The 23,459-nt window shown below is 34.1% G+C and overlaps 1 protein-coding gene across 1 annotated transcript in view; it reads right to left on the bottom strand.

The window, feature by feature from the left end:
* Positions 1-1,461: 1,461 nt before the first annotated feature.
* LOC115209257 (neurexin-4) overlaps positions 1,462-23,459 on the bottom strand; it is a 586,511-nt gene continuing 564,513 nt past the window's right edge. Inside the window, exons 25-26 of the mRNA XM_029777551.2 lie at positions 10,825-10,977; positions 1,462-2,852 (exon numbers count right to left, since the gene is read on the bottom strand). Coding sequence (XP_029633411.1) covers positions 2,665-2,852; positions 10,825-10,977 — 341 coding nt within the window. The 3' untranslated portion in view covers positions 1,462-2,664. The remainder of the gene's footprint in view (positions 2,853-10,824; positions 10,978-23,459) is intronic.

The raw sequence follows: 23,459 nt of genomic DNA, 5'->3' as shown, positions 1-23,459 counted from the left end.
GTCTTCTATTATAGCCTTGGACTGACCAAAGTCTTGTGAATGAATTTGATAGACTGAAACTGAAAGAAGACTATCGTGTGCATGCATATATATATATATGGTTCCATGTTCAGTCCCACTGTGTTGCACCTTGGGCAAGTGTCTTATACCAGAGCTTCTCAAACTATCTGATGTGGCATACTGGCAGTTTTTTTTTTCATGTGCCAGGAACCAGTAATATTTCTTAGTAATATTAATTTATACCAGAAACAATATATATAATGAATATAATAACAGTTGACAATTATTTTTATTTTATATTTATTTTGTAAAAAATAATTCAATATTACATAAGCATTTTATAAGCATTTGAAAGCATTTTATAATGTTTCTTTCTTTTCTGGAAACTTGCTGTGTACCAGCAACTGAGGGTTCACAGACTGGCACTGGTCTGCAGACCACCACATTGAGTAGCACTGTCTTATGTTATAGCCTCAGGTTGACCAAAGCCTTGAGAATGGATTTGGTAGATGGAAACTGAAAGGAACCTGTTTTATATATTATATATGTATATATGTCTATGTGTGTGTTTGTCCCCCATCACTGCTTGACAACCAGTGTTGGTGTGTTTACATCCTGTAACTTAGCAGTTCAGCAAAAGAGACTGATAAAATAAGTACTAGGCTTAAAAAAAATAAGCCCTGGGGTCAATTTGTTCAACTAAAACCCCTCAAGGCAGTGCCCCAGCATGGCTGCAGTCAAATGACAAACAAGTAAAAGAATAAAAGAATATCTTTAATTTTACAAACCAATTCATAGGTAGTACAATGTAATAGCAGGAGGGTTACCAGTGTCTCAAAACTGCTTGACAACTGGTGTTGGTTTGTTTATAAATTTGGCAAAAGAGACTGATAGAGACCAGGCTAAGAAAAAAATAAAAGTACTGAGGTTGATCCATTTGATTAAAAATTCTTCAAGGTAGTGCCCCAGCAAGGCCATAGTCTAATGACTGAAACAAGTAAAAGATAAAAAAAAAAAGACTTCTCTGTTCTTAAAACAGTTTACAAGATTACAAAAGCAGTTATTAAGGAGGTAATATTTTCGTAAATTACAGCTTAACTAAATGATAATGAGCCAGCCAACCGGAAAGTTTTTACACAGTCAATTGAATAGTTAAAAATAGCAGCTAAATTTTCCTAAAATCATTTCATTAGGATGGATACATTGAATTATATAGACTAGAGTATACTATGTCTGAATAAAAAAGCAGTATGGTCATCACTGTAATGTCCTTGGCATTAAAAAACAGCAGCAATAATGAATAAATGACTAATAATTTCAAATGTGTTAACCTAACATATATTTTTTTTGTTTTGATCACAGCCAACTGAACATGTTCATATTTTGAATTATTGTAGAACCACCATGTTTGTAAATTGAAACAAAATTATCAATAATGAGCAATAACAACAAACGATGAAATTTCTTGTATAAAATATAAAAATTTATTTTCAAAATTCAAACTAATTGAGAAGGTTGCAATACAGCTCATTTTCTTTGCTGTTGATCAGATTTGCAGGTGAATACATCTACAGTAAAAAATATCTTGGAAGCAGAATTAGAAAACTTCAGTCCAAAACATTGTGATATGATCTTTCCACTTTGTTCAGTTGAAGTAAAAAAAAAAAAATGTGTAGATGGAGAAACCAGCAGAAATGAATATATTTACATTGGAGGGGTAAATTGTCTTTTAAAATAAGGAAAATAATACAAAATCAGAAGATAATGTAAAAAAAAAAATTCATTAAAATAATAAAAAAATATTGACTTTATACACACATACACACACTTGTTTTATAATAAAATAGCTTCAAAAGGTGTGACATTTCAAACACTTCATATATATATATATATATATATATATATATATATATATATATATATATATATATATATATAAATGAAAATATTCCTGTAAATATTTATTTATAGAATGCCACTACCTTACATCAATGGTGGTGTTTGTTCATCCTAACTAATTAAACACTAAAATAAAAGGCATATCTACAGATATTATGACAGAATCAAAGAATTCCTCATAGATTAACAAAATTGTTAAAAGAAATTTGTTTATAAGAAAAGAAAACTAAAAATTCATGGAATTGGCACGGCAGTGTAAAATAATGTGGGAATTTATTAGATAATCTCAAAGATTAGTTCTTAAACCAATTAAGCATTAACTTTGGAACTAAAAAAAATATTTTCTCTTTAGCTTTTTTTTCTTTTTTTTCATTTTCTTCTGTTGTTAAAGGAGATATTTTGCAAGTTCCTGATATAAAATAGATCAGCAGAACATGAAGAGGGAGGCTTCTTTGTTAGATTTCATTAAGACAATATTTATTATTTCTAGTTCTTATAATTTGTATATTCAAACATACATGTATGCTTGTTTATGCATGAGTGCACACATGCATACAGATGCATACCTATGTAAGTGTGTATGTGAGCAGCTGTGTTTGTATGTGAGTAGTGTATATTCATGATGTCTATGAAATGTATAAATGCCTGTTTCATATGATATATCACATCAAAGACGTGATGAAAGGCGGTGTTAAATCCCATTTCACTGTTATTCCTAAACTGTTCCACAACCGAATGCAGATTGGTGTGAAATCTTGTGAAATTTTAAACAAACCACTCTTGCCGTTTGGGAATTGGTAAACCTTCTTGATTATACATAATGGCCATATCTGGATTATCAGCCATGTCAGCACCTTTAGCTTCTTTAGTTTCATAGTCTCCTTTCTGTCTTGTATGGTAGCAGATTATGTACAATACAATTATCAAGATCAATAGAAACAGAGATAAAACCACTGAAAAAAGAACAAAAACAAAAAAGGTAACAATTATAAACTGAATTCTTAATGTCAAAGGAACAATAAGATGGTAATTAATAGGAAATCACACAAGAGAATCAAATATTTTTAGGAATATTTTTTATGTATCAGTTTCTCCATCAATTACAACACATAAAAGCAAGCATTATTTCCTAGAAAATCCATAAAGTTTTAAATGAAGAATTAAGCAGCAGTTTTCTCTTCTATGCTGATATTATAGACTCAGTTACATTGGCACACAGCAATATAGGTCATCACATGGCTTTTAACTAACCATTGACCTACAAATGAATTTATCAATGGAAGTAGCCTGAAGCTCTCCAATAATGTTGAATTCTTAGTAACTTGAAAGCAAAATAAGAAGCTGATATTTGAAATAAACTGTAAAACATCTACATTCTACTTGTGACTATATATTATTATGTAGCAGTATCTGCTCAGTGGTCAGGTTTAATGCTTACCAGTCAGTACTGTCTGGGAGTATGTATTTGTTCTGTTAAAGTATCCCCTGCTTATTGGTTTCGTAAACTCTGGTTTGAGCTTTTACAACAGAAGTTGTTTGTACTGAAAAGTATCTATTTTAAACCAAGACTTAGTGAGAAAGTATTGACTTACACATATGATGTCCTTATAACTGTATGGGAAATCAAGAAGATTTAGAATGCATGGTGGTGGAAAAAGGAGTAAGAACTAAACAGGAACTGTTGGAGGGTTTGCAAAACATCAGCTGCCAGTCTTTAGACTAAGTGAGAGGTAGCAGTGACCTTCCTGAGGCAGTGTGCCTGCCGAGTGACATCGCTATGCTTACTTTATAAGTTGTGAAATTTGTGTTTTTGTGATTACATGTATGCAATAGTCTGTGATTTTGTCATGGACAGGAAGTTGGAACAAAGAGCCAACATGAAATTTCGAGTTAAACTTGGGGAATCTGCTACAGAGACATTGAGCATGCTTTGTCAAGCTTATGATGATGAGGCAATAGGTCATACACAATGTTTCAAGTGGTATAGGCACTTCAAAAGTGGGAAAATGTCCCTAGAAGATGATGTGTGACCTGAAAGACCTGCCCTGATCATCATCTCTGGAAATGTGGAGAAAATTCATCAGCTTGAGCATGAAGATCATTAGAGGACAATCAATGAAGTTTTGAAGCATTTGAGGGAGGATATTTGGCAAAAGCTACTGGATCTGTGGAACGTGAAAAATTGGATTCTTCACTATGACAATGTACCCTGTCACCAAGCTCTCCTCATTCATGAGTTACTTGCCTAAAACAACATGGTATCACTTCTGCACCGACCCTATTTGCCAGATTTAGCACCTGCAGACTTCTATCTCTTCCTCAAGATGAAAATGCAGCTGAAAGGTCACTGTTTTAACACTGTTGCTGAGAGCCAGAACGAATCGGAGAAGGTCATTGGCTTGCTTATGGAAAACAACTTCCAGGCCAGATTCCAAAAGTGGCAGGAATACTGAGACTGGTGTATTGCTGCACAAGGTGACTATTTTGAAAGAGATGAAGTTAAAACTTCAAGTAAAAAATTATTGTTTATTAAAAATAACTAGTCTGGGAACTTTTTGATACCACCTCCATACACCAATAAACTATTATATACTACTTATTACAATATACTATTATATATTATTAATCTGTGAAGGCACATCACTTAGTGGTTAGGGTATTTGCATATGACCTTCATCATGAGTTCAATACCTGGTGTAACATTGAATCCCTGAGCAAGACACTTTATTTCATGTTGTTCCAGCCCACTCAGCTGGCAAAAGTGAGGTGCACCTGTATTTCAAAAAGCCAGCATTGTCACATCCTGTGTCATGCTGAAAACTACATGAAGGGTGTACATGTCTGTAGAGTGCTCAGTCACTTCTCTGTTAATTTCATGAGTAGGCTGTTCTGTTAATCGAATCAACTGGAACCCTTATCATAGCCAACAGACTGCCATATATTACTAATCTACAACTAACACCATTATACACTCTGTTCTACAACTATTAAATGATGCATTCATTACTAAATTGGCTATGTGGAAAAGTCTAAGCTTCACTAAAGAGTTTTAAGGAAAGTGAAGTATGTAGGGGGTTGTCTCTCTTGCTTGCAAAAATTATGAAAATAATATTGCCATTGAATTGATGTTACAGTACAAAATTATTTCTAATAGTATTTTTTTATGTTCCTCTATATTAAATTTATTAACAATCTCATACACTTCTACAGCGGTCAGCACATTTTTTGAAGGAACACTAGATTGCAAAATTTTTTTTTATCTTGTAAATCAAAGTGAATAAAAAAAAAATTGAAATCATGATCATACAAGACTAGAGAAATGATTTGTTATTTTAAACTTTTAAATATCACTTCTTGTAACGAATAATGTAAAAATCAATATGTGCCATATACAACATGGCATGTGATGAGGAGTTAAAACATTTTAAGTTAGGTTGAATGGGAATGGTTGTGGCTTTGGAACATTTTACATTACTGCCTTCTTTCTTTTGTTTTAGAATTCATTACTTGTGTAAATTATATTGTGACAATGTATGAAAGATGGTTACTTTATGTTGTGCCATTCAGGTCAAAACATTTACTGGTTAAAATACTGCACTCGGGGAAGCAGTTATTTTTTTTATCAATTGAAGTGATTTCACCTTTTCTTTCTTTTTTTTTTTGCATTAAAACTAATTCAATTGAGGCCGCTGTAAAAAATGAAACTTTAGTTTGCAGAAGGATGAAAAGCAAAGACAACTTCAGCAGGATTTGAACTCAGAATGTAAAGAGGTAGAATTTGAACTCAGAACATAGAGACATGAAATGATGCCGAACATTCTGCCTGGAGTGCTACTGATTCTGCCAGGTCACCATCTTGGTTTCAAAATTTCACTCAAGGCCATAACTTTCAAAAGAGAGGGTAAGTTTATTATATTGCATTTTGGCCAAAACTTTGACAACTGTAAATTAGGTACAAGGCCAACAATTTTTAGGGGATTACATCCACCTCAATGTACCAATGATATTTACTTTAGTTACTCTGAAAGTCAACCTCAAGTAATAATAATAATAATAATAATCCTTTCTACTAAAAGCACAAGGCCTGAAATTTTGGGGGAAGGGACTGGTTGATTACATCGACCCCAGTGTTTCACTGGTACTTAATTTAATGACCCTGAAAGGATGAAAGGCAAAGTCAACCTTGGCAGAATTTGAGCTCAGAAAGTAAAGACAGGTGAAATGCTGCTTAGCATTTTGACTTGTGTATTGAAGATTCTGCAGGAAAGGAAACAAAAGTATCAATCATCTTTGGAGTGAGCGCAGTAAGCTAGCTCAAAAAAAGTATAAGTGAAGGCATGACTGTGTAGGTATAAGTGTGCTTTGAATGTTAGCAAAGTGCGTACCTTTGAAATAACAGGAGAAAGAGTGTGAACTTGAACCAGAGGTGGTGACAGAATGAGAATTACAGGTTTTTATGGGACTTCCTCATAAAGACCAATCATACTACGATGCAAGAAGACCAGATATGATTATAAAGTACAAAACATAAAACAAACAGGTAAGATCATAAACTTAGCAGTTCCCTATGATATCAAAGAAATTGAAAAAAATTGAGAAATATCAGGATCTAGCCAGAGAGCTGAAGAGACTGTGAAAGACTAAGACAATAATCATTTCATTAATAAATGGTGCACTTGGCACAACACAGATTGAGATTTGAGGAGACTTGTCACTAAACTTCAAGATAACATGCCTGTTAATTAGATGAGCTTGTACTAGCTTGATAATAATTTCTTTATGGTAATAAGAAAATTGAAAAACATTTGAATTAACACAATTATTGACAGTATTAGTATTGGACACCCACCCAATGGATGTCAATTTAAAAACAGTTAAAAAATATAATTTTTTCAACCAGACTGATAGAGAAGAATAAAATCGTATGGTATTATTATCCCAAATTTCACAAAATGGCAACACAAGGTATTAAATCTGTAAGTTGAAAGGCTCATTATCTTAAATTTCTTCACATTTTATGGCTATATGATTAGAGAAATCACTCAATACCTGGTTTGCTTTGTTGACAACTAATATCTAGCTCATATGTTTCCCATCAAATTTAAATTTGGGGATTTTGTAGGACACTGCTGCACTCATATTTTCTTATTTTTGTAGCATTCCTTGATTATTCCACTTGTATGCTTCAGGTTGTTGTCATGTTGAAAAATCCATGACTAGCTCAAATGACTCTTGGCATATGATATCTCTAAGAACTCCCGATAGACTGTTCTGTTCATGATGACAGACTTGATGTATGTGAATGATTCTTTTCAAGACATAGTTACATTCACTATACTTGAATTGTTAGACTTACATAGTCTGGCCAAAATTCTCCCGTACAATGGCCATACACTTGGCTGTCAGAGCTAAAGAAATTAATTTTGATACATCCAAGTATAAGTCTTTGACTAGCCTGAAAATGTTCAATTCTTATGCTTCTCACTAAATGGAATGGAAGCATGTTACATATTCAGACAAATGTACATATTTTTTTTATATGCAATGTCGCATAAGCCCAAATTAGTAAATTTTCATACCAATGACATCAGTTCACTTGACTAATCTTTTATTATTGAATTCTGTTAAAATACAACTTCATTCTAATTAACTTTGAAAATAATGAAGAATTTAGTAAAATAACCTTGTAGTAATAAAACTGTTGTTTGGAACATAAATTGATATGAAATTTTGAAGGAAGGTTTTAATTTAGACTACTTTAAAACCTGAAGTTTATATCATAGAACTAGGTGTAGTCTTAGGCAGATTGATATCAAAAGGTTAAATTAATTCAAAATTCAATGGCAGTCATTTTCCTCTCCTTCACTGACACATGATAAATGCACTGGTCCATCTGTTTCAGTAGGTTTTCATGGGCTATCTTAATCAAAGATGATCAGAATAGTTACCAAGTGCTCAAGGTATGACAAGAAGCAGTTATTAAGTATTCATCTGTAGTAGCTTTGTGCCTGAAAGTCCATTTCAGCTTTTGCAGTTTGGACAATTTTCTATCATGTCCCTTTGTTTACCCATCACAACATATACCAAGGTGATATACTTAAATAATTAAAAGTTAGTCTTATAAAATTAAACAAATTTTTCAATGTTTTTAAATGGAGTGACATTAATTTTTGTGACTTTATTAATACTGTCAATAAATAATTGAATTATAATTAAAATTTTCAAGTTTAAACTAGATAATTTAAAAGCTAAAAGGCTTTTTTAAAATTCATCATATATAGTTGAATCATGACAAAATAAATGGAAATCATGTTTAATCATCAATATACACATCTTTAAAGTAAATAACGCCATTATGCTAGCTCTATGTACAGAAAAAATATAACAAACTAATTATAGCTGAAGTATCAGAATTAGTCATCATCACTAAACAGAACAGAAATACTGTCAGTCTTAACATTAAAAAAGATATAAACAACATCAAGCTGTGATATAAAGTAGTAATTTTTGTTTTAAACACAATCAAACTGCTTTGATATTTCTGATGTTCTGTGTAATACTGACAAATGGAAGCTGGCTTTAAATGTGTGCTATTGCATCTGAGTGTATATGATTGTGAAAACAGGATATATTAACGTAAGGGCTGTAAATGATGAAGTTTAAGATGTATTGTGCATCAGATGTGTAATGAGCATGCATTGATGAGCCATGGATTCATCAAGTGTGTAATGTAAACATGACATATGTAATGTGCATGTGTACATTATATGAATACAGTGTACATCAGATATGTCTAATGTGTATGTTATGCCTAGACTAGGTGTAGACTGAAAGATGTCAAGAAAATTTGAATGGGAAAAAATGGAGTGGAGGGAAAATAAATGTAGGTAGGTTATAGGATGGGATTGAGGTACAACATAAAATGAATTGAGGTATGTCACATCATAAGGCAGAATAGAGCCATGTCATTGTGCAGCTACATAAGGCAGAGTAAAGCTACATTACAGGGCAGGGTAAAGCTGTGTCATAGGGCAAAATAGTATTATATTGTATTATATCATAGGTATGTCATAGGGTGTATTGGAACTAAGTCACGGGGCAGAATGAAACTACATCATAGGACATACCATATACATAATGAAACAAAATCACTTAAATGAAAGGATACCTAAACATGTGAAGGACACAATTTATTGCTATGCAAACACCAACCATCACAATCCTTACCAGCATATACACAGTCATCACCAAAACCAAAAAGATATCTCTACACTCCAGAATGCTACTATATCATCTTTCTAAAAATACTAAATAAAAGTCAGAAGATATTAGTAATGGTCTGCATTAGCAAATATCAGCAAATGAAATTCACAATTTGCCATGGTATATAAAATTCACCCTGCTATGAGATACAAACTTATTTATATTTGTAAATTTTATTAACATTCTAAAATGTTCTCTCTATCATTAACTCCAGACAATTATAAAAACAAAAATAGCAGTGGCATCAGTAGCTTTTTCAGCTACAAACACCATGTTGGAATGCTAATGCTAACTACCAATGATAGTATGAAGGAGTTACTAGAGAGGCTTTAACCTGCTAGAAACAGCAGCCAAATCTCCTTCAAATGATACATTACTCTCTCTCTCTCTAAAAAAAAAAAGGAAGAATACATGGAATAGTCTAAAGACATTATATCAGAAAGAAAGATGTTATGGAATATCTTCAATCATAGAGTTACTCTATCAAGTTTGACATGGGCATAAAAACACAGAAAAGTGGGACAGTGCATAGAAACAAGATGCTTGAACCAAATTTATCTTGTTCACTTCTTCACTTTCATAGTGGCCATTCAGAGAGGTCACTCTGCACCCTATACAATGAATTACTGTATGTCAAAGAAGGCAGTATAATCCCTCACTAGGTGTAGTATATCTGGAGTACTCAATCACACCTAAGTGTTTGAATGAAGATCTACTTACCATAGATCTCATCAATCAGAGACACAACAAATACCGAAAAAGAGATGAAGGTATGAATATTTTAAGTCAAAATCACTTTGGATGGATTTTTAGTAAAACCATTATTCTACATATCAAGAGTTTTGCAAACTTTATATGTTGGCAACTATTTGTAACCTAACTAATAATTCATACAAGCTAGCTTCATTTTAATATTTTCTATTCTCTTTGGTATAGAACTGAATGTGCTAGGAATTTTCTTCAATGAATAATTTCAAAGCAGAATACCAAAGTCTATGGGTGTCATATTGAAGTAGTAAAGTGGATAAAAGCTGACAGTTTAGATTAGTACAGAATGATTAATGGCCCTAAATTTTATACAAAATAAAAGGAAAAGAAAAAAGAAAAATTTTCCCCAAAACTACAGAACATGAAGCATGTAATGATATTGAGATAAATAAGATAGTTTAACAAAAACTTAGAAATGGAGTCAGTGTCCTGAAGAAAAGAATCAGTTATTGTAACTTATATAGTAATAACTGAAGCAAGTGTGGATCATTTGAGGAAAGTCATTGCATGAAGGGATTGGCAGAAATATGGATCAGCTGAAAGATTCAGGCAAGTCACCAAACTGATTTAAAGATGGCAAATGACTGGCTTAAATTAGCTGCATCACCTAGTGGGGGTCAGCTGAGTGGCTTAATGATTAACTGAGTGACTTAGAGAGTTCAGCTAATTAGCTGAGTGATTTAGAGAGGTCAGCAGAGTGGTTTAGAGAGGTCAGCAGAGTGGTTTAGAGAGGTCAGCAGAGTGGTTTGGAGAGGTCAGCAGAGTGGTTTAGAGAGGTCAGCAGAGTGGTTTAGAGAGGTCAGCAGAGTGGTTTGGAGAGGTCAGCAGAGTGGTCTAGAAGCTAGCTGGGAAATCAAAATGTTTTGCAATGGTTATAATCAAAAGTGAACTCACCTCCTATCACAACTCTTTCATATAGTGCCATGCCGTTGTCTCGTGTGCTAGGGTAGGTAATATTGACCAAACTTGGGTCAAACGGACGTGATTCAACAGGATCTGGAGCTTGTGTGATTTCCTCAAAACCACACATATCCTCGCGAATTTCGCCTACAAAAGAAGAACAGAAATTAATAAAAACTTACTATCATCTAGTGAAAATTTGTGTTTCTTCCAGAACTATTTACATCTATGTCAAATTTTTAAAACAAATTGCAAAGTGATCTAAAGAGAGTGAAAAAAGCAAAAAATGAAAAGAAAACTCAGACAATAGTTAGAGTTAAAAATTTTTCAATCGCCTATATTATTAGTTGTTTTCAAAATAATATTTATTTTTCTGAAGGGTGTAGTAAAATATTTAATACAACGCCAATGTTAAGCTCCTTTCTGAAATGAATTCCCCAATTCTTATTTGTAAAATGTAAAAGAAAAATAATTCTGTTGTAAAGAAGACTGCCCAGACCAAATAAGTTATTTTGTTTTCTTTACATTGTTAAGTGAAACAGTCTTCAATATAAAGGAAGAATTATATTAAAATTTAATTAAAATAATAACCGCAATATCTACTATAAACACTGTCTCATAGAACTAAATATTTGAAGACATAGTGAAGTGTGGTGAGTTTAGAGCTTAAGATGACATACCTCATATTTGAGATAAAAATTTTAGGTGAATAAATAACCTCTACCAGCATGAAAGAACTTGAGTTCAAATGATGATGAATAGTTTTAGGTTCAGGTATAATTAGGCAGCATATATAGAATTGTTTATAGCAACACAAACTACCCAAAATTAAAGCTGATTTTATATATGGTTTTTTCAAGTGGGATAAAACAATAACCTGCACATTATTCTACAGACTGTCAATTCAGTATACACACAGGCATGGCTGTGTAGCAAGAAGTTTGCTGCCCAACCACAGAGTTCCAGGTCCAGTCTCACTGGGTGGCACCTTGAGCAAGTGTTTTCTTCTATAGCTTCGGGCTGGCCAAAACCTTGCGAGCGAATTTGGTAGACAGGAAGTAAAAGAAGCCCATTGTGTACATATATATATATATGTATGTATGTATTTATATGTGTGTTTGTCACCCAGCCATCACTTGACAACCAATGTTAGCGTGTTTATGTTCCCATAACTTTGTGGTTCAGCAAAAGACCGATAGAATAAATACTAGGCTTACAAAGAATAAGTCCTGAAGTTGATTTCTTTTACTAAAACCCTTTAAGGCAATGCTCCAGCATGGCCACAGTCAAATGACTGAAACAAGTAAGAGAATGAAAGAATAAAACCCTAATCCTGAAACATTTTCTTTAGTGCTCCATTTCAAGACTACAAATTAAATTCACTATTAACAACATTAACCTCCAAGACCAAGTTTAGAAGGCTGGTTGGGGCTACAAGCCAAGGTAACCAGAGAGGTCAATATTAGTGAAATTCATAAATAAAATTCACAAACTGAAATTTGTTTGTATGAAGAACTGGTTGAGAGGTTTACTCCTGACATTTCAGGCAAGGCCTTTTGTTAGTGAAGGAAAGAAACAAGAAAATGTCTGAAATGTTATAGGTGCAGGTGTGGCTATGTGGTAAGAAGTTTGCTTCTCAATCACATGGTTTTGGGTTTAGTCCCACTGCATAATACCTACGGCAAATGTCTCCTACTATAGCCCAGGGCCAACCAAAGCCTTGTGAAAGAAGCCAGTTGTGTATGTGCATAAATGTGTGTGTTACTGTCTTCTTTCCTTGACATTATATGATGATTGTAAATGAGTGTCACTGTCATGCAAGCAGTGTCTCACATTACCAGCCTTGCTGGAGCATTATCTTGAAGGATTTTAGTCAAATTGACCCAAGTGCTTATTTGTAAAATTTGGTACTTATTCTATTGGTCTTTTTTTTGCCAAACTGCTAAGTTATGGAGATGTAAACAAACCAACATGGGCTGTCAAAAAGAGGAGATGATACACACACATATATACAGGATGGACTTCCACAGTTTCCATCTATCAAATTCACCCACAAGGCATTGGTCAGCTTGGGGCTATAGTAGAAGATACTTTCCCAAGATACTGTTCAGTGGGACTAAACCTGAAATTACATGGTTGCAAAGTGAGTTTCTTAACCACATAACAATGACTGTGCTTACACAAAGTATTTACAGTAAGATTTTAAACTGCTGTCTTCATAAATAGGGAGGAAAATACAATTAAAACAAAAATAGTAAATCAAAGAATGGAGTGAGTTGTAGGGTTACTGGGTAGAAGCGAAAAATCGGTAAAATATTTGAAATTTAAATTTTGAAAACATCATTTATTGGAAATCAAGGAATTTATTGAATTATTTCAAATCAGATAATACTGAGAAAATAATTTCAAAAAATTTGAAGACAGGAAGAAAAATGCATCTAATTTTTTAAAGGTATTTTCTTTTTCAGTGAGGAAAAAAAATGGTTAAATTTCTAAAGAAATATTCCAGAACTTATCAAAGTAAGCAGTAACAGGAAGAAGGATAAAGACTATCAATCTCCATAAATTCTTTGAAAACAGAATTGATTTTACATTCGATGCACCCCATTCTCCTCTCTCCATTTGGTTATTTATCTTCTATTCCCATCTTTCCTACCTTCTCTTCCCACTTGTATCTTCCACATCACCATTTCCTCCTCCACATCATCATCTGTTTCACATACATTTTCTTGCTGTCCTTATCAGTCATCCCACCCTGTATCTCTCTCTCTCTCTCATCTTTTATCCCACTTTATATATAAAGAATATCAGTAACAATACCAACACCATTAAATATCATCAAATTAAGCAGTAATCATCATTATCACAATAATATTAATAATAATCCTTTCTACTATAGGTACAAGACCTGAAATTTTGGGAGAGAGGTCTAGTTAATTAAGCTAACCCCAGTGGTACTTATTTCATCAACCTCAAAAGGATCAAAGGCAAAGTTAACCTTGGCAGAAGAAATGCCGTTGAGCATTTTGTTCCACAAGGTAAAATTACTGTCAGTTTGCCACCATAATAATAATAATAATAATAATAATAATAATAATAATAATATTAATCCTTTCTACTGGAAGCACAAGGCCTCAAATTTGGGGAAAGGGATTAAGTCAATTACATCAACCCCAGTGCGTAACTGAAACTTATTTAATCAACCTCGAGAGGATGAAAGGCAAAGTCAACAACAGCGGAATTTGAACTCAGAACATAGTGGCAGATGAAATACTGCTAAGCATTTCATCCAGCATGTTCACAATTCTGTCAGCTCACTGCTATAATAATAATAATAATAATAATAATAATAATAATAATAATAATAATCCTTTCTACTATAGGCACAAGGCATAATAATAATAATAATAATAATAATAATAATAATAATAATAATAATAATAGTGGCCCTTCTGATCTTAACTGATTGGAAGTGTTATCATGTACATTGTTTTGTCTTGGTATAAAAGATGGGCTACAGCAAATATTCTGCTCAATACCAGATTTGCTTGTCAGTTGCTTTACCTTAACCAGTTGAGCATAACCCTTAGTGGCTGTCGATATATGCATCTCTGATCATGAGCAGAGTAGTGGGGGAGCATCGTAACCATGTGCTGAGAGGAATTTTTTGGGATTTCAATAATTCATCTCTGGAAACATTGGTATTTTGTTCAACAACCCTTATTCAGGGACCGTTTTAACTGGGCCCCACCTGCAAGGTCATGTGCTGTTTATCTTGATATGAGATCACCATGTCATGCACATATGGTTGTGATGCATGTGCTGATGTACCCTTATCATATGGGTAGTCATGATAGGTATACTGGGCTCCGTATATTTTACCCCAGTGTCACTTTGATAGCATGCACTGCTCTCTCAATAATAATAACAATAGTCCTTTCTACTAAAGGCACAATGCCTGAAATTTGGGGGGAGGAGACTGGTCAATTACATTGACCCCATTACTCAAGTAATACTCATTTTATTGACCCCAAAATGATGAAAGGCAAAGTTGTTTTCAATGGAGTTTAAAAACTCAGAATGTAAAGATGAACAAAATGCTTCTAAGCATTTTGCCTGGCACGGTAATGATTCTGCTAGTATGGTTTCAGATTTTGGTACAAAACCAGCAAGTTCAGGGCAGGAGGAAAGTCAGTTACATCAGCCTCAGTGCTCAACTGGTACTTATTTTATCGACCCTGAAAGAATGAAAGGCAAAGTCAACTTTATCAGAATTTGAACTCAGAATGTAAAGTTGGACAAAATGCTGTTGAGCATTTTCTCCCATAAGGTAACAATACTGCCAGCTTGCCACCTTCTTTATAATAATAATGATTTCAAATTTTGGCACAAGACCAGCAGTTTCGGGGGAGGGTGTAAGTTGATTACATCAAGCCCAGTACTCAACTGGTACTTATTTTATCGACTCCAAAAGGATGAAAAGTAAAGCTGACCTTGGTGGAATTTGAACTCATAATATGAAGCTGGATGAAATGTTACTAAGCATTTTGCCTGGTGCATTAACAATTCTGCCAACTCAAATAATAATGATGGTGGTTTCAAACTTTGGCACAGAATCAGCAATTTTGAGGAAGGGGTTAAGACAATTATATCAAGTGCTCAACTGATACTTATTTTATTGAAAGGTAAAGTCAAACTTGGCAGAATTTGAACTCAGGATGCAGTGATGGATGAAATGCCACTAAGTATTTTGTCCACTATGTTAATGATTCTGCCAGCTTGCTGCCTTACATAATAATGATGATAATAATAATAATAATAATAATAATAATAATAATAATAAGGCCTGAACTTTTTGGGGAGGGGACTAATCGATTATATTGACTCCAGAATTTCATTGGTACTTAATTTACTGACCCTGAAAAGATGAAAGGCAAAGCTGATCTCAGCAGAATATGAACTCAGAACATAGCAACAAGCAAAATACTGGTAAGAATTTCATCCAGTGTGCTAGCAATTCTGCCAGTTTGCTGCCTTAATAATGATGATGATGATAATAATAATAATAATAATAATAATAAAATAATAATAATGCTTTCAAATTTTGCCACAAGGTCAACTTTTTTTGGGGATGAGTCACGTACATCAACCTCAGTGTTTCACTGTTACTTAACTTATCAACCCTGAAAGGATGAACAGCAAAGTTGACCTCGACGAAATTTGAACTCAGAATATGAAGGCAGATGAAATACCACTGAGCATTTCACTCGATGTGTTAACAATTCTGCCAGCTTGCTGCCTTGATAATAATAAAAATAATAATGATGATGATGATGTCCACTTTCCCATGCATGCATGGGTTAGATGAAATTTGTTGAGGCAGATTCTTCTACAGCTGGAAACCCTTCCCTTTCCAAATTTCATGTTGTTTTCTAGTTAGCTAATGATTACAGTAAAAATTTTCCCCACAACAATGAGCAGCTCAATAGCAAAACATATTTTCATGGAAGACTGCAAAGAAATAACACCAAACAGGCTTCTTACAGTTTCCATTTACCAAATTTCATCTGTATGGATTTGGTTAATACACAGCTATTGTTGAAGACACCAAATAGTGCCCACACAGTGTAAGTAAACTATTAAACGATTTAGTTCCAAAACAAGATTTTTAACTACATGATCTAAAAAAAAAAAAAAAAAAAAAAAAAAGAATGGAGAAAAGAAAAGTCTCAGGCAAAAACGGGAAAAAATAGAAATATTCTTTCCATGTTAATTTCATGGCTGAGAACGTAGGAACAAACTAAAGGCAACAAGGAGACAGGATACCATAAAGCATTTAAGACATTGGAATTATCAAGATATTGCACTCAACCACCAACACCCTAATTTCAATATCTCCACTACACTATCACCACCACAACCAATACCACCAACAGCAACAGCTACATCATCAGGAACACTATGAGTTCTGCAGTCGACAATTCAGAAACAACAGTAATTAATAAAATAATACTGATGATGATGATGTCCACTTTTGCCATGCATGCATGGGTAGATTAATTTGTTGAGGCAGATTCTTCTTACAGCTGGAAACCCTTCCCTTTCCAAAATTTCATGTTGTTTTCTAGTTAGCTAATGATTACAGTAAAAATTTTCCCCACAACAATGAGCAGCTCAATAGCAAAACATATTTTCATGGAAGACTGCAAAGAAATAACACCGGTTGTATGATGATGACTATCATTTACAATTAGTCTATACATGTCAAGACAACAGGGCAGTCATGAACAAACACATGCTCACTCACACACATGCACATAAAACAGGCTTCTTACAGTTTCCATTTACCAAATTTCATCTGTATGGATTTGGTTAATACACAGCTATTGTTGAAGACACCAAATAGTGCCCACACAGTGTAAGTAAACTATTAAACGATTTAGTTCCAAATAAGATTTTTAACTACATGATCTAAAAAAAAAAAAAAAAAAAAAGAATGGAGAAAAGAAAAGTCTCAGCAAAAACGGGAAAAAATAGAAAAACATCTTTCCATGTTAATTTCATGGCTGAGAACGTAGGAACAAACTAAAGGCAACAAGGAGACAGGATACCATAAAGCATTTAAGACATTGGAATTATCAAGATATTGCACTCAACCACCAACACCCTAATTTCAATATCTCCACTACACTATCACCACCACAACCAATACCACCAACAGCAACAGCTACATCATCAGGAACACTATGAGTTCTGCAGTCGACAATTCAGAAACAACAGTAAAATCTTTCTAAAATTAAACACTACAATCTTAAGAAGGAACATTCCAGATAATATGGTCCTAGATTCTCCCACATAGGAGAAACATGAGATGGTTACAAGTGGAATGCATTTGATCATAGGTTTGCTTAATCAATGTTCACCAAGGGCTAAACATTAATAGCTTGAATGTCACTTTGTAACTGAGATAATGATGGAGTAATGTTGTATGCAATGTGTATGTAGTGAATGTGTGTGCATGTGTCATTGTAATCACCATCATTTAACATCCATTTTCCATATTGGTATGTGTGTGCATGTGTATATTGAATTGTATATGTTGAATGAGGGTGCATGTGTGGGTGTTAAATGTACTTGCTGTATGCGTGTGCACATGTGTGTTTGTGTCTACAGGCAGTAATTGTGTTTATGTGCACATGTATGCATTGTAAAATGATCAAATAGAAGTAGGATGATTGAAGCGAGTTCAAATCTGTTATGTTCCTGTGAAGAACACTGTATAGCATCCATAACCTCAGTTCAATTAAGTATCATGAATAAGTAACAAATCAACTTAAATTCAGTTTAAGATTACAAATCAGGTCACCTAGACATCAGTAACTATACAGAACTAATCTAGTTTAGTCTCAAACAACAGATTACCAATTAGTCTATATGTCAGTTAAAAACAAAGTACCAGATGACTGGTTAAGACTCAGATTCAAGACCACCAACTGTCTTGCTCTGCAATCTTGACAATGGATCTAAACTGTGGAATATTCAGCCATTTCTTCATATACTTTGCCTACAGGCTTCAGTGATCATGGAACTTGACTGTCACCTGTTCTTAGCATGTTATTGGGTTGGTATTTCTATAAGTTGGTTAGGCTTATTGAGCCCTGTATGCTTAAGCCATGCCCTAATGGTCGTATTGTGAGCATCTTCTATGCATGACCAAGCACACAATAGATTATTTAATGCCATTGAAACATGAATTAGTGACAACCCGGTAAACATTTCAAGCAGAATATCTTACAAGGTAAGAGGGGGGCATATGGTGCTATAAATGTCATCTTTAAGACTAAGTATGAAGTGAAAGTGCATGGCAAAATAATGTGCAATACACTTACTCATATCTGCTGGTCCCACAGCATTTAGAAAGTAGGAGCACAAAGGACAGTGTCAGGAACACCAGTGATAATGACCACCTTGGCTAACAGTCATCTTTGTAGCAGAATATGGGTAGGTGGTCAGTGCTGATGTATCATTTGATGATACTGGTTGAGTGGGATCACCATGGATATACACGACCTCATGACCTTGCAAAGTCACAAAACAATACCAGAACTATGTCCCGCATAGGGTGCTGATAGGAGGACCTTAAAGTTCAGCATCCAAAGTATACAGCCTGGCTGTTAGTTGGTTGAACATCTGGTACCAAAGTTCAATTAAAAGCTTTCTGCAGAGAAAATCTCAAAGAACAAACACAATAACCAACAAATCATGGAAGTTGTTAGTCCTGGAGTGACACCAGGCACAACTTGCAAGTTGGCATTACCAGGAGTGAGCTATGAGACCTCAGCCACAAACAACAAAGTCAAGGAGACGTGAACCACTGCAAGAACAACAAACCTGAAACTATCAGGAAGTACCACTTCATAGCAGCATCAGCCATTCATTTATGAAGATGAGAACCAGAGGTTGATGGGGAAAAACAAACATTAAAAATAAAGCAAAGCAAAACAAACAAGAATTGAAAAAGAGCCAATGAATGTCACCACCCAAGCTAAAAACAATGTGAAGTGGAGAACAACCCCATGGAAAAGAAACTGTCTTTGCTGAGGAAGAACCAACTCTCATGAAGGAGAACCAAAGACCTCTGAGCAGGATGGAACTAGTTTATTTTACCTGAATGAAATGAAATTCGCAATCATTTGCATGAATATCAAAGTTCTAATAAAACATTTATACCATCTATAGAAGGATATTCCAATGAAGTATGGATTGAGAAAGAAATGGCATCCCATTTAACCCTTTAGTGTTTGCATTATTCTACCAAAATAAATGCTTCTTCATCCACATTGTTTTGAATTAATCATGCATTATCTTGTAGCAATGAGATTTTGATGAGGTAGCTGTTAATTTTTAAAACAATATTGTAGGGTTGGTGTGAGAGACCAGATCTGGCCAGTTTGAACATAAAACAAGCAGAATACTTTTGGCCGGATATGGCCGGTTTAAATGCTAAAGGGTTAAAGCAGCAGGAAAATGCTGTTTTAAAATAAATAGTTCAAATTTGACAGACATCATGAAGTATTTTATTTCTATGATCCAGAAGACATGTCCTCTCATTTGCCAAATATAACACAAGAACTCATCACAGAAGATTTTGAAATTACCAATCTCCAATAATATGATGAAGCAGGTATTGTTAGGGAAGTGGGGTACCCTAGTTAATGTAGGTGGAGATTTAAATTTTACATAAAGATCTTGTTTTAATTATTGTTTTATCATGCTTTCTAAAAAAAAAAAATTATGTCAATTTTTGTGTTTTATAAATTTTTAATTCATCCAATAATATATAACATCTTTCATTCGCCCCTTTGTCTTTGTATAACTTCTTCATCTCACCCTAGATGTCTTTGTGAGCCTTTAATATTACTTCATATTTTTTCTAGCTCTCTGAGCATTTGTGGCTAATAAAGAAAATATTACTATTATTATTACTATATACGTGTGTGTGTGTGTATATTAAGATCACAAGAATTTTATAAAGTTATGAGAGAACACAAACTAATTCTCTTTTGGAACATTGACTTTTGAGCTACATCACATAAAATTTTAAATAATAACACAAATGTTAGGCTGAAAAAGCCTTTGAGATAGAAAAAGTTGAAGGCTGCAAAGTTCATTTTGCAACTAAGTAGATTCCATTTGAATACGTGGCACCCCGGACAAGTGTTTGCAATTAGATCACTGAAATGACTAACACCTTGTGGATGAAACTTGGTAGAGGGAAACTGTATGGAGGGTGTGTGTGTATAAATATATGATTGTTTCTGAGTCTTCATACTGGTGCCATGTGAGCAACTGTGGTATTATTAATATCACCTGTGAAAAATATGTCCTGTAGCTCAAAAGTTTCATGTGGTTCAATGTGTAAAGACCAGGGGAAAAAAATACTTTACAAGATGAATGAAGTTTTGCAACAGGAAAGGTATCTGGGTGTCTCAATAAGATTTGTCAAGCTGATACCAGTATGGCAAAAGCTAATGTAAAAATGAAATAATGACACACACACACACACACAATTACATTTTTTTCTCTGCCAACAAGCTTTCATCCAACATGTAGACAACTCTATTATTGCAGTCCTTGAAATTTGAAGACTAGCACTTTTTCAGCATACTTATACTCTCCTACACCTGCCTCCTTAGCATCAACTATACAAAGAGAAAATAAATTCAAATATAATTAAGACATTTTTTGAAACTGTGCTCTGGAAACAACTTCATTGAGTAAAACAAATGTATTTCATTCCAATTTGCTATTCCTTCTTAGAAGGAATGATATGATAGACCAGTGAATGTCAGAGTGTACAGTACAGTCCTCAGCTAAGTGGAAGCATGATATACTGGAGTAAGGAACTCCTGGATCATACCTAGTTGCTTAATGAACTACCTCTGGCCTAGTCTAAATTAAAACAGTACCACACAAAACCAACTATTTCTCAATCATACAGTTAAGATTAAAATACTGTAAACCAATGATGTACATCATACAGCACACAAATGATATAACAACCAGCACAACTTAGAAAAATTCAGCTGTACCAATGTATCAAGTCCAACACCTGTCTTGTTTAATTTCCAAATATCTTGTTCACAAAACAAACACAAAAAAATCTTCAAAAATATAAATCTTTCTAGTTCATGATATACTGTACATACTCTCTGCTCATATACAGGGTGAAACTGAAACCACTTAGAAATATCTTTTATCTTTTACTTGTTTCAGTCATTAGACTGCAGCCATGCAGAGACACCACCCTAAAGAATCTTTTTAGTTGAATTAATCAACCTCAGGACTTTTCTTTTAAGCCTGGTATTTATTCTGTTCTCATTTGCTGAACCTACTAAGTTACAGGGGATGTAGACACACACACACACACATATATATATATATATATATATATATATATATGACAAGTTTCTTTTAGTTTCTATCTACCAAATCTACTCACAAAGCTTTGGTTGGCCAAAGTTTATAGTAGAAGACACTTGCCCAAGGTGCTATGCAGTGGGACTGAACCTGGAAACATGTGGTTTGGAAGCAAGCTTCTTACCACACAGCTATAGCTAACTAACAGCCTGCCTTTTTTAAGTGCATAGTGATTGCTTACTCAAGAATATTTGGTATTACACGTGCACACTATTCTAAAATCACTGTCTCTTCAACTAATAATGCTTTCAAAATTTGGCACAAGGGCAGCAATCTTAAGGGAAGGGGCAAGTTGATTACACTGACCTCAGTACTTGATTGGTACTTTATTTTATTGACCCCCAAAAAATGAAAGGCATAGTTGATCCTGGTGTGAATTGAGCTCAGTATGTAAGGACTTGGAAGAAATGCCACTAAGCATTTTGTCTAAGGTGCTAATGATTCTGTCAGCTTGTCACTAGTCTTACTAATAAGACATTGATATGCACTATATAGTTACAAATATGACTGTGATTAAAGGTTCACTTTGCAACTCTGTAGCTTCAGGTTCCATCCAACTGTATGGCACTTTGGACAAGTATCTTCAGCTGTAACCTTGAGTTATTCAACATTTTGAGTAAGATTTGGCAAATAGAAACCAGAAAATAGAAGCCTAGTGTGTGTGGTGTGTGTGCTTGTGTGTATATTTTGTGCTTGTATGTGTGTTTATCTTTACATTGACAGAGCCTGGGCAACAGTGATGTGTTTATGTTCCCCTTAAACAAAAAGTCCAGCAGCTTGACAGTTTGATGTTGTGAAGACATGTGACCTTACTTGGCAGTAGGTAAGGTTTGGCATCAGAAGTTTTGTTCAACCAATGCTAGATTGGGAAAAGTTAATGTGATGATGATGATGCACCAGCAAATATCTGTAGCAACAATTACATTCCAGCTTAATAAATGATGACAATTGAAGCAGTTCCTCAATAATAAATTCTTCTCATCTGTTTTGCTGTTATTAACAACTCCCTGGATATGTACAGACTAGACAATGAATTGAATGCAACAAGTTCTGAAAATGCTTACTGAACTATGAACTTCCATGCTGATTTGAAATTTTGGTAGTATTTAAAAATATTCAGGGAAAGGTTAACCTTTTAGCATTTAAACCAACCATAACTGGTACATATAATCTATCAGTTTTATGTTCAAACTGACCAGATTCAGCCTCTCACACCACCCCACAAAGTCATTCTAAGAATTAAAAATCACATCATCAACATCTCAAGGCAATGAGATAATGCATGATTAATTCAGAACATGAATAAGCATTACACATTACTGAATAATCTGAATGCTAAAGGGTTAAATATTAATTATTTGAAGAAATAGGTTAACATTCTCACTTTCTTTCAATAGTCATCAAGTCATTAAGCATAGGAGCACTGTTAGTCAATGGTGAGCATGCAGCTGCAAATGTATACACAAGCCTAACAAGATTTTTTGAAGATGACTAGCAGTTGCCCATGCTAAGTGTCCCCTCTCTAGTGGTGTTTATCTGAGGAAAAGGCTGCTGACTTGGACTGGTACAGTTGCTATCTGTGTCATTGCAGATGCTGCTGTCACAATGCAAAGAGCTATAACAGATACTGCAAAACATCACTCCAAGGA

Source organism: Octopus sinensis, linkage group LG3 (genome assembly GCF_006345805.1).
Source record: "Octopus sinensis linkage group LG3, ASM634580v1, whole genome shotgun sequence".
Lineage (NCBI taxonomy): Eukaryota > Metazoa > Mollusca > Cephalopoda > Octopoda > Octopodidae > Octopus > Octopus sinensis.
The sequence above is the reverse complement of the archived record's forward strand: the minus strand, read 5'-3'. Positions and strand labels throughout refer to the sequence as shown.